The 17446-nt window shown below is 47.5% G+C and overlaps 1 protein-coding gene across 3 annotated transcripts; it reads left to right on the top strand.

Annotated features, from left to right (window-relative positions):
- Positions 1–341: 341 nt before the first annotated feature.
- Positions 342–16007, top strand: Otx2 (orthodenticle homeobox 2). Of its 3 annotated transcripts, XM_045155064.1 has the most exons (5): positions 6482–6570; positions 6733–6815; positions 11269–11485; positions 12455–12630; positions 14338–16007. In XM_045155064.1, exons 3-5 carry the CDS (start codon positions 11389–11391, stop codon positions 14956–14958), a joined length of 894 nt encoding a protein of 297 aa, XP_045010999.1. In that variant the 5' UTR covers positions 6482–6570; positions 6733–6815; positions 11269–11388; the 3' UTR covers positions 14959–16007. The 3 variants fall into 3 exon arrangements, with proteins under 3 accessions (XP_004649272.1, XP_004649273.1, XP_045010999.1); XM_004649215.2 differs by lacking the exons at positions 6482–6570; positions 6733–6815 and adding an exon at positions 342–447; XM_004649216.2 differs by having other exon boundaries at positions 6467–6815; positions 12479–12630.
- Positions 16008–17446: the final 1439 nt, after the last annotated feature.

Raw genomic sequence — 17446 nt, 5'->3', positions numbered from 1 at the left:
CGCACACGCGCGCTTCGCTGCCCCCGGGGGGCCCAGGAGCCAAAACTTGGTGGCGGCGACGCCGGGTGACCGCGTGTGCGCTCAGACGGTCCTCGCCAAACATGTCCTCAATTTGACAAGCTCTGCCCCACCCCGTCACTTCTCCCATAAATGAATCCGAGTGGAATCCACTTCTGCCGGGGCAGCTCAGCCTAGGTGGCGAAACTTCTCCAGACAAGCCAGGTGGCTGCGCGTCCCCAAGTCCTTCGGTCACCCGGGGCCGCGGCTACCCTTCCCCGGGCCCTGAGCCTGCGCCGGAGCCGGTCATTCCCATCCCGGGCAGCCGCCGGACCCCGCGCCGTCATACCGCAGCCGACCCGGGCGCTTGGCAGCTTAAAGAGACCCCAGATAAGAAGTGGGTGCGTTTGGGGAAGAGGGAGCCCGGGCAGTGTGCGCCGAGCATCTCAGGTATGAGCGCTTTGCCCTGACACCGAAGCAACTGTATTAGAGTTAATGGCAGCCGCCTGCTTCTCATTATTAATTGTCTTTGTGTTTGGATAAAGTATGTAATCTTCTCAACCACACCATTAAAATAGGTTGCCTTTTCAATTAAGTACTGTCGCGCACACAGCAGTCAGTTTTCCTAATGAAGATCCATTATATTTTCACTTTAAAAAAATAATGGAAAATCCCAGGTTTTCATTAGACGCGATTATGGAGAAATACAAGAGGGTTTCACTAAAATTCATGCGGTCACGTAGTGCATTAAACGCCAGGCTTTTAAACAAATTGAAATTTCTGAGGATAAAAGAAGAGCGTAGCTATCAAACATTTCCAAACCCACTTAGTTCAGGTTTTTAAAAGCAAACCCAGCGAATTCGTTGTTTTTTTTTTTCTCCTCCACACCCCCCTCCCCAAAAATGTTCTTAACAGATACAACAATTAAAACAAGTACAGTGACTGTCTGAAAATTCTCCTATAAACTTTTTTGGGGAGTTGAGAGTAGGTCCCTTCTAGTTTACAGATGACTCGCAGAACTCAAACTGAAGCGGTGGATGGAAAATGTACTGTACCCGGTTAGGTTATCTTCAGTCTTCCAACAAATACCTCAACTGGAACATTCAAGAAAAAAAGTGCACGGACTATATAGTATTCGATTTTGTTTGTTTCCTTCATTCTTTTCTTGCTTTCATTTTTTTTCCTTCTTTCTGCTTTTTTTTCCCCCCCAAGGCAAATTGAAAGCCAGTGACTCTAGAAGAACTGTTTAAAATTCTATGCCTTTGTAATGAACGACTTCATTGTAAAACATGCAAAGTGACAAAATTCTAAATTTGGAGTTTTAAAATGAACCAGGCTTGTTCCTTCTTGGATATGACAGTACAAAGTGTGGGTCCCTGAACAAAATGACAAAAGTGTGATAATCATTCTCTAATGGAGGGACTGGGGAAGAGGCAGCAAAGGGGTTTGTCAAGATCTGTGTTCTTTATTAATAAAAGAACATTTAGGTAACTGTCTTCTGCATATGAAATACTGTTTTAGTCCAGCACTTTCTCTCTTCAGTTAATGTGAGTACTCTGACAGAAGCCACATTGAAGAATAAAATTTGAAAAATAAATAAATAAATCAGATTCTTCCAAGTAGAAGAAAGAAGTTCCCCACAGCAGCCAGACTTTTTCTTTGTAAGGCAACATCAGTTGGTTTCTTGCAGACATGATCTTTTCCAGGTTTTGGGTGTTATGACTTTTAAATATTGAACTTTTTTTTTAATCAACCAGCTCCTTAAAATGATCTGCAAAGAGTGGGAAATTAGATTTTCGATTAAAACCTTATCCCATCTCGAAGGATTACTCTATATTGATTCTTAAATATGGCTACAATTGATGGGCTCTAATTAAAAATCCAAAGAAAAAGTCTGCCATGCCCAAATAAAAGAGGCTTTTCATATACGGGAAATAAAGCTTGTAAAAGGTTACAAATAAAAGATTAGAGTTTTATCCAAACTAGTTTAAAGCTTCACTGTGGTTTTCTTTTCTTCTTTTTTTCCCTGTCTTACAAAACCATTCCTGGGTCTTTTTTCCCCTAGTTTTAAATGAAGTTTGCAAACAGGCAAGATATTGGACTGTAATGGTTGTTTTATACCAGCTCTGTGAGCTCAAGGCTGCTGCCCAGAGTAGAATGGATTTCAAGGAAACTTCAGGAGCAGCAGATGAAAATTATGTAAACTGACAGCCACCACTCTTTATCAATCCATCTGAATTCCCAACACACACACACACACACACACACACACACACACACACACCTCCATCTCCCACACTCACACAAGCCCTTCCTATCCCTCACCCTAAACCTGCTCTGCACACACCCTTGTTCCCCACACTCCCAGGGACAGGCGCAGAGCTCCTAGCTCACATTCAGCTCATAAATGTCTCACAGCCCACATCTAGAACTTGTCACACAATCTTAATCCGTTTCATTCCGGAATAACATGCTCCTCTTTTCCTCTTTTTTTTTTTTTTTTTTAATTTGGAGTTTGCCTCCTACTCTTTTATCAAGACAGCATCTTTGAAGTTCTTTCTCCTTTACCCTCTTTTCTGAGACCACCTCAATATAGGATTGAACGACCCAAGCTTAATTTATAAGTGATCTGTTACCTTATGTTTTCCCCCAGATTCTGCCTGCAATCCCAATCTTAAATCCTGTTAAAAATTTAGTACAACTAATCTTTGCCAAGTTATTTTTAATAAAGTCATATCTAGACAAAACCTACTGAAGAATTACTTCTTTCCAAAATACCCTGGTGTTTCTAAGGCAAAATGTGGTCCCCCACTGTCCACTGAATTGCAGAAAAGATTGAAAATTAATCTTCATATTTCCGAAGTTAGTGTTCAAGGAGTCTAACTGGCTCCTTTCCCCTGAGAGGCCTTGTTCTCATGGAATATGAGTTTTGTTCTTTTTTAATTAGCCTGGAAGAATCCTGAAATGGCTCTCTGCTCCCTTCCCCCACCGGCCCCATAGTTAATAAACTTGGAGGAAAGTTTGGAATATTTTTAACTGGCCTAGCATGTGGGGGTGAGGAAAATAAGCTCGAGTGATGATCAACATGCATCTAGATTTCAAAGTGTGAGTAGCAGTTGTATTCTGGCAACTAGAATGCAAGCTTTGGCAAATAAATTTTCTGTGTTGTTTTTTCTTCCTTTAGCTTCTCAATACTTGCATGTCATATGCATAGCAAGGTAAATGTACAGATGGCAATCAAGACACGTCCACTTGTTAATGGAAATTGTTTAAAAAAAAAAAACACAAAGCATGCTACCCTAAGTCTGATTTAGAGGAAACAAATTAAAACAAGGAAAAAGTTAAGCAGGGTTACATATAAGAAATACAATGCACAGATAGTGAGTAGATTGGAAGTTCAAGAACTTACTTAAAATCAAGTTAGACGCTTTCGCCCAAGAAGTCTTTTTCTCTCCTCGGGCCTCTAAGCTTTTCTCTGCAAGAGCCCGGCACCCCCTCCCCCAAAGCCAGTGGCTTTTGTCCTGACCTAGAGAGTAGAGTTTGTGGGAACTGTACCTGAGCCGGGCAGTCTGCAATTTCCAAATTGACAAGAAGAGACTGGAAGATAAAAAGCGTGTTCTTACAGGTGAAGAGCAATTTTGCAACTTTTCCAGGCGACACCCAGGAGGAAGCTTGCCTGCTACCCCACTGCTGGAGAGTCTGGGCAGAATTCCTTCAGAAAGAAAAAGAAAGTCTTTTTTTGCCTTCCCTCCCCTGTCTGCATCTCTGTCTTAGTTCTTTTTCTTTTCTCTCTCTCTCTCTCTCCCTGATCCAATCTTTTAAGAGCTGCAGCTAAGCTAAAGGGAAATTCTCTTTGATAAAGCGGTGTTTCCAGCTCCTGGGTTTTAAAACCTAAATCTATATTCAAATCTGGCTGAAGGTGTGTTCTGGGATTTATGAAAGCCTCTTAAAGGGGTAAATTTACCAAACCGTGACAAACTCATCACAATCTTACTTTAGACATCTGAAGTGGATGAGAATTTTAAAGAGACCCTTGTTTATTTAACAATGTCCGTTTCCAACTCGAGGTTTATTGGCCCCCGTATTCCTGCGAAGTTATTAGAGCAGAGGGCAGAGGAGAAGCGGGGGCTGTCTGCTGCCAGCCGCTGCCAGGGGGGACGCCCTCCCGCCCACGCGACGCCGCGCCTCGCACAATCCGCCCGGGTCCAGCAGCATTCGGGGATTTTCAGGGACATTCGGCTAACGCCGGGTCACATCGGAAGACATCCCAAACCTCCACTTCGGAATGGAGGGGTTTCCCACGACATTGGACCCTACTGCAGACGGATCTCTCAATCCAGCCCCCACCCTCCATTTACTTCGAGGGCTTTACAAGCCGGTGTTCTGTTTCCCTAGGGCAACCCACCCTCACTGTCCCCAAGGCCTCCTTCTGCCAGATCTACAATGTTCTTTCTTCTTCTTCTTCTTTTTTTTTTTTTTCTTTTTCCTTTCAACATCATTATGGCCAAATTGCTGCTGCTGGTGGTGGCGATGGTGGTGGTGAAGGGTAGACCCTGACTTTCCTCGGGGTGGGAAGGAGAGACTGCAGGTAACTGGTTTGGATTTGTCCCTCTTTTACCCAGGGCCAGCGCTTCTACAGCCCTCACCACGCGGGACCAACAGCCCCGGGGCAATTCTCGCTCCCTCCGCCCCATCTCTTTCCAAATGCAAGGCCTTGGAGACAGTCGTCAGGTGTTTCAGTGCCCTGGGGGGCGGGGTGCTTTGCAGAGAGGTCCATACTCACCCTCCCCCCCAGCCCAGGTCCCCAGAAAGTCGTGGCTCCTGGGAAAGCGACTGCCAGCGGGTTTCTTCGAACTGGAGCCGCTGAACGGGCCCGGGGCTACTCCCGGGGCTCGCGGGCATGCGGGGTCCCCGCGCTCCAGACACACCTGCGGGACCGACTCTCGGCCGGGGGATGCCCAGCCCCAGGCCGAACCCGAGCTGCAACCCGGCCCGGCTGCCGAGAGCTCGCCGCCTCGTGCGCACTCCCGTAATTCGTTAATTGCTGTAAATCCCAAGGACGGCCACATTTGATTACACATACAGTATAAGAACCGACAACAAAGCGACGAATTAATTACCAACTTCATTAACATAGGTCCCCAAATTAAAGGCAGCGAGCTGTTTCTTTGGGCCCACTTGCTGTGGTGGTGGTGGTGGTCGCGGTGGTGGGGTGGGTCTGTGTGCGGGGGGGTGTTTCGAAAAGAGGTTGTATTTTTCTTTTTCTGTATTGGGAGTGGTTGAAGGAAGAGCTACTCCAACCCCCATTCACACTCTCGGCTGTGGCTTTCCTGTCCACTCCCCCCTCCTCCCCTCCCACCCCCAGGCTCCCAGCGCTCAGTCCAATCTGCTTCTCCTGTTCCAGGGAGCTCGAATCCCAGGGAAAGCTGTCGGGTTCCTGCTCCTTGAACCAAGCAGAAAAGTTGCGATGAGCCTCACTTTCTTGGGCCTGGTCCCGACACCTCCCAGCCTCGAAGCGTCTCAGCCCCTGGCTCGGGCGGCTCCAGGCCAGGGAGCTCCGGGCCCTGCAGCGCCTGGAGCTGGGGGGGGGTCCTCATGTACAAAGCGTTTTCCAAGCGGACTCGTGCCCACCTCACACTTGCACCCACGAAGCTTGACCTGGCCTTTGCTCCCCTCCCCCCACCCACCCTCACCCAGCCAGGGTTGGTGATAGAGGTTCAAGTTCTTTACAGCTCTGGGCCCCTCAACTTGAAAAATCAGGGGAGGAAACCTGGAGCCTGGTTCTCTAGCCTCAGGACCTGGGGATGTTTGTAAAGGGTTGAAGAACAGGGATGAGGCTAACTTTTTCCACAGTTTGTTCGTGGGCTCCTGGTATCTCTCTCTCTTTCCTCTACATGCCCACACCTTAGTCCTAGGCCTCCTTAATCCCTCCCCCCAGCCATCGGTGCCCCCGGTCCTGTTTGAGAGGGCGCAGTCATGTTTTAAGCCTCTGACCTCACACGCATAGTTGCTGGTGTTGGATTTGAGAACCCAACGACACCCCTCCTCCCGTCCTTCAACCCTGACTTAAATCTTTCTATAGTTTCCCCTTTTACGTTGTGATGCTATCTTTTCCCTCTTGTCAGAAATAAAAAATAAAAATAATAATAAGGAAAAAGGGAACAAAAAAAGAAGAAGAGAAGAAGGTAAGGGGAGGCCTTTCTGTCCATCATTTTAATTATACAATTAGTTCGCATGCTCTGGCCCATAATGTATATTTTAAGCTCAACGCGGTGTTTTTCAAGAACATTCTGGTAATGTTGGCGGCCTGGATTTGTTGCCTGCTCGTCCCCCCGTGCAGCAGCGGCCTGTTTTCCTCCCCCTGTTGTGTGTTTTTATTATTTTCCCTCTGGCTTAGATGTGTCAATCATTCTCTCCCTGCCATTGGTTGGAGAGTTTGCGTCAAAAAGTTGCCAGAGAGGCGCTTTCTCAGCAAATCTCCCTGAGAGCGGAACCTTCCTCAGCTCGAACTCAACCTCCAGTTATTAAAAAATAAAAATCGCTAGAGCAGCCCTCACTGGCCACATCTACTTTGTATGTATGGTAGAGGGGCAGGCATACTGTTGTATCCAACTCAGGCCACTTCATTTCCTGTTCTCTTTTTTAAAAAAATATATTTTTTTTGGTTGTGTTTGACTTTTTATGGAAGGGTGAAGCCTACAAGGATTTTAACTCAATACTCTTGATTTCTTTTAGGCTATTTGGAATTTTGAAGGATACTCTGATTTTCTTTTTCTTTTTCTTTTTTTCTCTTTTCTGACCTCCAATGCGTCTGTAAGGTAAGTGTGTCCGTCCGCCTTGTCTGTCTATAGCGATATCTGTGTCCTTCGGTCTGCTATCACCCCAACCCCTCAGTAGATCTGCCCGTGCGATTCTGCGAGCGTGTTCTCCTGCAGGTTCATGCGTTTCTCTTGCATATTTCGAGGTTTCATAAGGAGAAATTGACGGTGTGGATGGAGGAGCGGGCGGGAGGGGAGGGCGAGCGCGTGCTCCCGGGGGTCGCCGCTGCTGTAATCTTCGTGGAAATCCCGGTCTAGGGTGTTGGGAGGCGTTTGGATGTCGGTTTTGTTCTTATGTCCAGGCCATTCTGAGCTTCGCCCTGCCAGCTCTGCGTTTTGGCCCTCAGGTTTAGTTGGGGGGGGGGGGGTCGTTTGGCTTGATCCCAAGGACGTTTTTGAGAGCCGGGGACACAAAAAAAGATGCACGTGTAGCTAGATGGGTGGATTAAAGCAACCATAATCTGGTCGGCGCTGGCTAGGGTCTGGGCGCCGGAAGCCCGGCTCCCTTGCGGTTCGGCGGGGCCCGAGGACCGAGGCTGGAGCTGGGTGTCTGCCCCGGAGGAGCGCGGTCGGAAACCCGGGGGATAACCGAGGAGGAGGGAAGTGCTTGGCGCCTCGTCCACTCTGCGCCGGGGCCCGCTCTCCCGCGACCCCTTCGCGGGGCCTCCGGATCTCATCCGCTTACCATCGGCACCCCACCCCCACCCCTGGGGTTCCGAATCACCCCTTCCTCTCCCTCTCCGCACGCGGCTGTCGTGGTCTCCCGGTCCGAGTCACCAGGCCGAGGCCGCTAGGAAAAAGTGGGTTTCCAATGTGGGTTTGGGGAGGTCCAAGGCGCGCTCCACGCAGAGCTCCGAGCGCACCTGGGGAGGTCGCAAGAGGCGACGAGTGGCCGTGGCTCTGCTGCGCTCTGGGGCACCATCTTCCCGGGCTCGGGGACAATGGGGGGTCGTGGGCTCCAGCCGGGCCCGGTGGAGGGGATTGTCGCCGCCCAACCTCTGCTCGGGGGTCTGCCCAGCGCGGGCCATCCGACGGTCGCTAGAGCCAGCACCAGGCCTAGGCGACGCGCCTGCGGCAAACTCCCGAAGAAGTCTCAGTGTTGATACGTCCAAGTAACTTTGGAGAACCCGTGTCCTTACAGGACATTTAATTTTGGGGGGGGGGGACCCACGATCCTTATCCGGATTCGTCCTTAAGAGTGGAAAGGTGAGAGGAGAGCGAAGGGCTGGCGACGTGGACCCTCAGTGATGGATGACTTGGGGAGGGCTGGGGAGGCGTCGCTCCTTCAAACCTTGCTCTCCATCCCAGAGCGTGGGGTCAGGACGTCGCCTGCTCACCTAGGGACTTTTTGAGGGGAGGGGGGTCACCTAAAACTTACAAGCACTAGAGAGGAGTTGAGAGCAAAACCCCTCCCCATCCCCCCCCCCGCCCGAGTAAGATGGACACCCGGGCCTCTTCCTCCAGACCTAGCACCAGAGCTTCTCTTGACAATAATGAATAGTCAAGGCCAGCCCTTCTGGCACGTTTCTTCCTCCCTCCCTCTCGGGTGGCCGAGTGGTTGAGTCCCCGAGGCCAGAAACTTTCACTCGAGTTCGTCTGCTGTTTTCCGAGATGCCCACATATCTTTATTTCATTTCATTTCCCTTTCTTCTCTTCTTCTCGTCTCTTCTTTCCCTCTCTCTCTCCTCCTGCTCTTCGTCATCTTCCCAGCCACAGGCCAGTGGCCAGTCCACGCAGTTTTGTTTCCTTTCCCTCATGCAGAAAATTAATCAGCCAGGACGAGCAGCAGAGCTGAGCGCCGCGGCCTGTAATTAAGGGACGTGTGCCCCTCGGATTATCTCGTTAGTTTATCAAGAAAACATTTATTATAATTAATTCTCGGACGAGGTAATTATTATTGAGCGAGGACACAGCAACTGGTAGATGGGCTTCTTGGAAGAGAGAGAGAGGGGGGGGGAAGCCACCAGGAGGGGGGTGCGGAGGGGGGGAAGCGACAGATTGCATGAATTGACCGTTAGATATAAGGCTGCGCGGGCAGTGCAGCGGGGCCTCGGGCTGCGGGGACGCCGGACACAGCCGCCCGCGCCGGGATCCGCGGCCACCGACCTGCTGCGGGGACGCGCCGCGCCAGCCACCTTCGTCCGCTGCTAGGTACGGGCTCTCCCGAGGCCACGTCGCCTCGGGCGCGGTCGTGCTTCGGCGGGTGTTTTTGAAAGGGCGTTTTTTTTTTTTTGTTTTTTGTTTTTTATGTTTTCCCCCACCTTCTGGGCTGTGCTTGGAGAGGAAACCAGAAAGGCATCCTTAGCCTGCTTGGAAAGTTCGAGGCAAGGGCCCGCGGCCTCTTCTGGCTGTGTGTGTGTGTACTATGTCCCCAGGATGGCTGAGAGTTTTTTTGTTTGTTTGTTGGTTTGTTTTTCCTCTTCTTGTCTTAAATACGTATCCAGGAAGAAAAGTGAAAACAGATTATCTGAGGATTTTAACCATTTTGATGCTCTCTATGACTGCCTTTTATACTGGAATGTACTACATTATTGTAGGATGTGCCAGGCATTTCTAATTGGGTGAGAGCTAGACATGTAAGACTCTCTATCTCAATATCCATATGATTCTCCACAGCACTTCAGAACTTTCCAAGGCAGCAAGATCGCATTAAAAAAAAAAAAAAAAGGAACTGCATGTTAGAGGCTATGGCAACAAGCAACGCTTGTATGTATTTTTAAGCAATGTTATTTTCAAAGCCTCCAAATAACTGTATCTTAAAACGAGAAGACAAAACATTAGGTCTTTGTTATAGGAGCAGCCAAATTGGTTATACTGATGAATGATCTAAATTTCCCCAAGAAAGACATTTGTAAAATTACATGGAAATCATATTTTAGGATGGGAAAGCCTGACTTCTGTGTCCCGAATTTAAACCAAGAAGCTGCAGTTGCTGAGTTCCGTTTGTGGAACTTTGTGCCTTGCAATGTAAATATGAAAACCCAGAGACCTTAAAACTCATTAAAACCTTTCTATAAAATAAATAAATAAATAAAAGAACCCCCAGTCTTGAATCCGCCATTTTAAAGTCGTCTCCCAGGGTGTCAAAAGTTTCAAAGTAGAGATCTTTACAGAGTAAGTACCTTATTTTAGGGAAATAAAAGCCCGACTTGCAGACTGCCAGCCTATATTAACATGTGTTTGGGGGGAGGGGTCTCCGTGCTGTGAGGGGGAGGGAGGAGAACTCAGCAGAAGAAAGTAAATAACTTTTTGTTTTTTTCCCTGAGCTCTTTTCCTTATATGATTGTAGGAAATTTGAAAGGTGGAGATTCTATTCGTTTCCACAACTTTGGCTGTTGATGTATACTTTTTTCAAATGTGGAAAAGGCAGTTTAATGTAATAGAAAAACTGCTGCGGCGGTTGATGGGAAGGCAAATGTCTGAAAATTCGCCTCCCCAAGGCTCACACATGAAAACCCACTTGGAAGCAGATGTACTACAAATGTGAGCCCTTCCTACTTGCAAATGCAGGGGACTGTCCTTATCTGATTGGTGGGATTCTAACTTTGGTACAGAATTTCTGGCAAGCCTTGTGCCAATCTTAAGAACTTTTTTTTTTCCAGTAAGTTTAAATATTTGATAGGTGTCGCTTAAAAGTTAAATACTTGTTTGTTTAGCTTTAGGTTCTCTGGACACATATAATCAAGGTTCTCCAAAACCCTAACAAATCTGTTACTTACCTCAAAATCTAATTATCCAAACTACTAATTAGGTGAAAATGATTACTGGAAATGACTTCAAATGTGGAATAATAGTGGTTGGGTAGCTTCCTCAAGTTTGTTGTTCAGCGAGTTGGTATTTTAGATGTTAAATGCATTGGCATTTTAGGTTCCCAGCAGTTGAAAATGGTAAAAAAAAAAAAAAAAAAAAAAAGCTAAGATAATTAAAATCTCTGCAACAGTCTGGGGAGAGGTAGAGTTCTTGAATTGTTTCTTTGTTTCTCACCAATGGGCTTTGTTATCAGCATTATTTATTTAGCCAAAGAGTTCTTTGTCTCTGCAAATGGCCCCAATCAAGTTTTGTTTGAGACAATTAGCTAGTGCCAGCCAATGAGTCCTATGCAAATGTTGGGATAGGAATGCAATGTGTGCATTTGAAGGCGTGGGGTTTTGTTCTTGGGTAAGGCAGATTGTAATTGCTTTCTTCCAGTCTTTTTTTTTTTTTTAAGTTTAGGGTGGGGGTGGGGAAGACAGGTTTATCTGGTCTTCCTCCATCCCCTCTAGTTTCAAGAGCAGCTGGGGTTTGGGTTTGGGGGGGGGGTGGGGAGAGGACGGACTACGCATCCTCAAGTCCTTTAAAAGCCTGTGCCTTGCCTAGCTAGGGCTCTTTTTTAGTGGTGGAACGTGGAAGCTGGAAGAAGCTGTTGTCTCCGAAACAGTAAACCACCACCTCTGTCTGTTTGTTTTGCCCTCAGTCCCGTCACTCCAAACCCACCCACCAAGGACCCTGAAACCTGTCCACTCCAGGCGAATCGAGACCGTCCGGCTGGGTCCCCCCCATTTGGGCCGACTTTGCGCCTCCAAACAACCTTAGCATGATGTCTTATCTTAAGCAACCGCCTTACGCAGTCAATGGGCTGAGTCTGACCACTTCGGGTATGGACTTGCTGCACCCCTCCGTGGGCTACCCGGGTAAGTGAGCCCCGCCGTGTTTTGCCTGGCCCTTCCTATGCCCATATCCCTCGGCGGTGTGACACCCTGTACTGGGGGAGTTCCCGGGTTCGGTGACCGCGCTGTCCGGGTCCCAGCTCCAGGCGAGGTCCCACTGGGTTTTTCCTTACCAAGAAGCAGCCGAGAGCCACTGACCATGTAGTGACACGAGAGAGAACAGGGACTGGGAAGAAGCGAATTGGGGCGAGGGCAGGGGAGAGGGGGGTGGTCTGCGACAGATGCAGAAAAGTCACACCAGTGTCCATTCGGGTGACTAGGGCCAAGCGTTGGGATGGGACGTGCAGAGATGTGGAAAGTTTGCTGCCCTTGCCACATGAGCGCCAGGCGCTTGCCCATGTCTCCGAAGCCCATCCCTTGGAAGCGCTCTTACGGTTTTCTCGACTTGCAACCTTTGCACTTAACGGGGCATCAACCGGGGTCTGCTAGCACCCCAGCGAGCTCCAGACCCCCGAGCCTTTTAATCCCGAGAGGCGTGGTCCCCCTCTCCCCCTGTCCCAACACTTTCCGATCAGATCAGGTGGGTTTTTTTTTTCTTCTTTTTTTTTTTAATCCTTGTAGAAGTGTGAGCTATGTCCCCATTTTAAAGATGCAGGAACACAGGTCCTTGCAGGCCTAAGACCCGTGGGAACCGCATTCACATGCGCTCGGTCATTCCTAACCGCGGGTGTCCTCGGAGATGCTTTCACTGTACGGAGCGGCGCGATTTGCCCGGTGGTTTTGGAAGGTTTGGGGTTGGCTGGATGTCTTTATTTCGTTTATTTTTATTAGCTTTTAAAGCGATGCTCTAGGAGAGGCAGTGTGTCCAGCGAGGCCCTAGGAGTTGGGGGGAGGTGGTCCTTGGTAGGGACGCGGGAGGAGGTGGAAGGTGGGGAGAGTCGGCGGGGCCGGCAGAGAGCTCTATGACTGAGAAACTGCTCCCCGACCCTAAAGGGCCCTGGGCTTCTTGTCCCGCAGCCACCCCCCGGAAACAGCGGCGGGAGAGGACCACGTTCACTCGAGCACAGCTAGACGTGCTGGAAGCGCTGTTCGCCAAGACTCGCTACCCAGACATCTTCATGCGGGAGGAGGTGGCGCTGAAAATCAACTTGCCCGAGTCCAGAGTTCAGGTAGGGCACATGGGGACAAGGGCCATCTTTAACTGACCTTGCTGCCCCCTCCCCCACGCTAGGTGTGCACTGAGACCCAAGAGGGCCCCAGGCGGTGGTCTGAACCTTTGGCAGACTTGAGACTCCTAAAACACCTGGGGGATCCAGTGAACTTGTATTGCCTTTTGCTCCTTGCTATCCCTGCAAGTGACAAAAATCCTAAAACGTTTGGGTACTAAAGCCCCTAGCTGCAGAGTTCAAGGGCAGTCACATGGTCTTTTAACCCTTCCCGGGTGTGGAAATACTTCTCATGAACTTTGTGTGGGGGCTAGGTGTGGAGGGTGAAGAGGGTAAGGAGAAGTTTAACTCCTGCCCAGTCCAACGTGTGTGTGTGTGTGTGTGTGTGTGTGTGTGTGTATACTGATGAAGAAATCGAGCAAATGATTTTCTCAAAGTCACACCTAATTTGGTGACAGAGCCAGGGTGTAGACCGCTGGGGCTTTTATCGACTAAAGTTAACACAATAGAACTGTATTTTGTTTGACTTCTTGAGGAGTGAACAGAATTTTCTAACTCTAGACCCAACAGACAGAGTGCCTTTGTAACATCTAAGGTCGCCCACTCCTTATTGCATGCGTTTCCCCCAAACTTGATTCTAATGGGGGAGTGTCAATTCCAACTAGCCTGGAGAACAAGCCCCATGTGGAGTTCTCTGGAAAGCTTGTTTATAGCAATTTAAGCCCCATCCACACCTGCAACTCTTCCTTCTATTAGGATGTGTTTTTCAATGAACCAGTCACTGAACTGCAAAGCAGAAATCAGGCTTTTTCCAAGTGGGTTGGAAGAAGTTTTAATACTCATGAGCTTTGGCCCACTAACGGCATTGAGTTTGACCTTGGAGTAACACTTTGGCCACTTGCCACTGTTAAAACACCTGTATGGAGAACTCATTCAAGAGAACTCGTAGCCAAGAAAAATACCCATAATTTCTTTAATAAGCCTCCAAACACAGCTGTATTGCGGACCTGAATAGGACTGGTGAACTTTTCCAAGTTGCAGGCAGAGGTTCAAGTGGATAACCAGTGAGCATCGTAGTACAGAAAACAGAAGCTCTACACTGAGAGTCTAAAGACACAGAGGCTAGTATTGAGGTCTGCCTTTGAGCTCCAAGCACAAGCCATCCAAATCGTCCCAGTCACCGCAAAGAAACTTGCAGCAGACACTGGCTTCAGATCTTTCTCAAGAGGCGATTACTTCTGTGAGTCTAGGAGAGAGAAAATGTTAGGCCATGGAACCAGCCTCTACATTAGCAATTAACTTCCTGGGCAATGGGATGTAAACTGTTTGAATTTAGGCTGCTCTTGGCATGCAAACAACAGAACCATGTTCTATGTTTTCTGTGTTTCCTTCTGAAGGACAGATTTCAGGAACTGGGTCTATGTATATGTGTGGCAGAGGTCACCTCAAAAATAAGATGAAGAATTTTAGCCATTTGAGTGTAGAGATTATCTAAGTTTTTATTGTCCTGGGCTAGGTATAAGGTGGGGTCAAGCACCTTCAGAGCCTCCACAGCTTCCTCACAACTCCAGAAATATATGAGGTCTCAGGTGGCATGGGAAATTGTCTGCTTAGCTGCTCTGTCCACGTAGGACAGGTTTAAAATGTGGGACCACTCTTGTCCTTAAGGCGTTATTGAATCCATGTTAAAGAGTTTCTTTCCCTTTCAAGGTATGGTTTAAGAATCGAAGAGCTAAGTGCCGCCAACAGCAGCAGCAACAACAGAATGGAGGTCAAAACAAAGTGAGACCTGCCAAAAAGAAGACATCGCCAGCCCGGGAAGTGAGTTCAGAGAGTGGAACAAGTGGCCAGTTCACTCCCCCCTCTAGCACCTCAGTCCCGACCATTGCCAGCAGCAGTGCTCCGGTGTCTATCTGGAGCCCAGCCTCCATCTCCCCACTGTCAGACCCCTTGTCCACCTCCTCCTCCTGCATGCAGAGGTCCTATCCCATGACCTACACTCAAGCTTCAGGTTATAGTCAAGGATATGCTGGCTCAACTTCCTACTTTGGGGGCATGGACTGTGGATCTTACTTGACCCCTATGCATCACCAGCTTCCTGGACCAGGGGCCACACTCAGTCCCATGGGTACCAATGCTGTTACCAGCCATCTCAATCAGTCCCCAGCTTCTCTTTCCACCCAGGGATATGGAGCTTCCAGCTTGGGTTTTAATTCAACCACTGATTGCTTGGATTATAAGGACCAAACTGCCTCCTGGAAGCTTAACTTCAATGCTGACTGCTTGGATTATAAAGATCAGACATCCTCATGGAAATTCCAGGTTTTGTGAAGACCTGCAGAACCTCTTTTTTGGGCGTGATTTTTAAATATGCTGGGCTGGACATTCCAGTTTTAGCCAGGCATTGGTTAAAAGAGTTAGATGGGATGAAGCTCAGACTCCTGATCAAAGTTCCAAGAGGCATAGAAAGAACACTGAGCAGCCTCCCAGGGGCCTCGCGACCAGCGACCTGAAATGGACAAACCAATCTACTTAAGATCCAGTCATAGTTTTAGATCATTGGTTTTTCTGATTTGCAAAGTGATTGATCAAATATACTCTAGCCATGTACAACCAAACACCACTTAAGAAAAAATGAAAATCAAACAAAACTTAAGGTGTGAGCGAAGGGAGGAAAAGTCATATAGCCTTCCTAAGCAGAGGTGATCCAATGTTTTAGCCAATCCTTGGTTGAATCTTAGGAATGAACAGTGTCTCAAGCTCATTCACGTTTCATGACCAACTGGTAGTTGGCGCTGAAAAGCTTTTCAGGGCTGTGTGAATTGTGCGACTGATTGTCCTAGATGCACTACTTTATTTAAAAAAAAATAATGTTCATAAGGAGTCAATATGTAGTTTTAAGAGACAATCAGTGTGTGTCTTTATATAAATGGTACATCTGTGGTTTTTAATCTGTGCTAGACTTCAAAACTGTGATCTCCTGTTATTGTATGCAACCTGGAACTCCACCTCTGCAGGGGTTCTCCTGTGATTAAATAGGTTATAATTATAAGCAAAACTCAGAGCAACTGAATACTGATCTCGAAAGATTACCTTTGGCTGGAGGTGAGCTGCACCGAAACCTTACCACGACAAAATGTCTCTGGACAAGGAGAGCGAGCAGGGTGAAGCGAAAAGGACCCTAATTCATCTGTAATTTACTGTTGGTAAGCCTGGCAGTAAAGAGACGCTGGTCAATTGCTCTGGCCCTGATGAATTTTTAAACTGAGATCATTGTCGTTTATGCTTGCAGATGTAAACTGGAAGTTATATATGCATAAACCTTTTTCTTCCTGGATTTGGCAGATATGTATAATTATATTAAAATGGTTCTAGCACAACATTGGGTGCAGTTTAATTTTACACCACTATTTATGAATGAGAATGTCTCATTTTCCTAAAATGTTTTTTGTAGGGTGGAGAAATTAGCCATTTTGTCTTTACTTCTGTGTGTGTGTGGGGGGGCTAATTTAACTTCTAGAAGAATTGCTCCAAAACTGATGTTTAGAGAGCCCTCCCAATCAATCATTGGAATCTCATTTTCCTTTTCTGCTACAAACTTGAATCATCAGCAAATGAGAATGGCAAGAATTTCTTGTACCTGTTCTAAGGGGACTTTTTTAACTTAAAAAAAAAAAAAACAAGGTAAACATGAGAGTGTAATAAGAATCTGAAAGCAATTCAGGCAGAAATGATTTCTGAACAAAAGAGTTTCAGAAAATTTTAAAAACCTATAATTTCAGTAGTTGAACATAAGGCATCCTGCTCTTTTTTTAAGAAAGTGCCAAGGGTGGGGGGGAATGGGTCTCTGTTTAGGTGTACCTACATTTTGTAAACCTATCACCAGAAAAGACAAATGGGCCAGTGCTCATGGTGGGCCTTGAGTAAAACAATTTTTAATTTCACTTTAAACTTCTTAGATTTGACCAAAATTCAGTGACTCTTGCCTGTCACTTGCAGTGAAGTCTAGCATTGCAGCCATTTTGTTTGCTGGCCACTTCTCCCCTGGCCTTTTGCTCTCTTTGAACACCATCTAATCTTGGACTAATAGGCAGCATTGTTTTCCTGCTAAAGAAAATGCAACACCAATGGAGCCGTCTAAATGGCATGACTCTCCAGTACCTGGAGCTAACACACTCATCCTCCTATGGGGTTTCAAGCAAAAGAAAATGGGAATCAGCTTTTCCCAGACCCAGACTTTTTATCTCCCAGTTTTCCTTCTTGCAATAGTAACCAGATGCAAAATAACCACTTTCTCCACACTATCTTATTTAAAAACAAGAATAACTGACAAATGCAGGGCCACCTCAGCAGATAGCTGTTTTTCTCTAACTTCAGACCAAGTTAGACGAGGTCTCATGAGTGCTGAAACTCCACCTTTGCACAACTTTTTGTTGTTTTGTTTTTGTGGGGTAGGGTCTCAGTCTAGCCCAGGCTGACCTGGAATTCACTCTGTATTCTCAGGGTGGCCTCGAACTCACGGCGATCCTCCTACCTCTGCCTCTTGAGGCCTTTGCACGACTTTTAACGGAAACCACTCAGTTAAATTCCTTAGGCAAAAGTAGAAATGAATTCAAGGCCCCTGCCCCTCCCCACCTGGCCGAAGGCAAAAGGGGGAGGAGGCAGGGATCGAGCTCTTGCCTGAAGACATCCAGGGTTCTGATCGCCACTCTCTGTCAAGACGGTTTAATGAAGTTAATAAGCCTCATAATGGTGATGCTAGGTAATAAAATGGCGCGTCCTCCAAATGGGTCAGGGCCCCTTCCACTGTGTACCGGCA

This window comes from Jaculus jaculus, chromosome 7 (genome assembly GCF_020740685.1).
Source record: "Jaculus jaculus isolate mJacJac1 chromosome 7, mJacJac1.mat.Y.cur, whole genome shotgun sequence".
NCBI classification, from domain to species: domain Eukaryota; kingdom Metazoa; phylum Chordata; class Mammalia; order Rodentia; family Dipodidae; genus Jaculus; species Jaculus jaculus.
The sequence above is the reverse complement of the archived record's forward strand: the minus strand, read 5'-3'. Positions and strand labels throughout refer to the sequence as shown.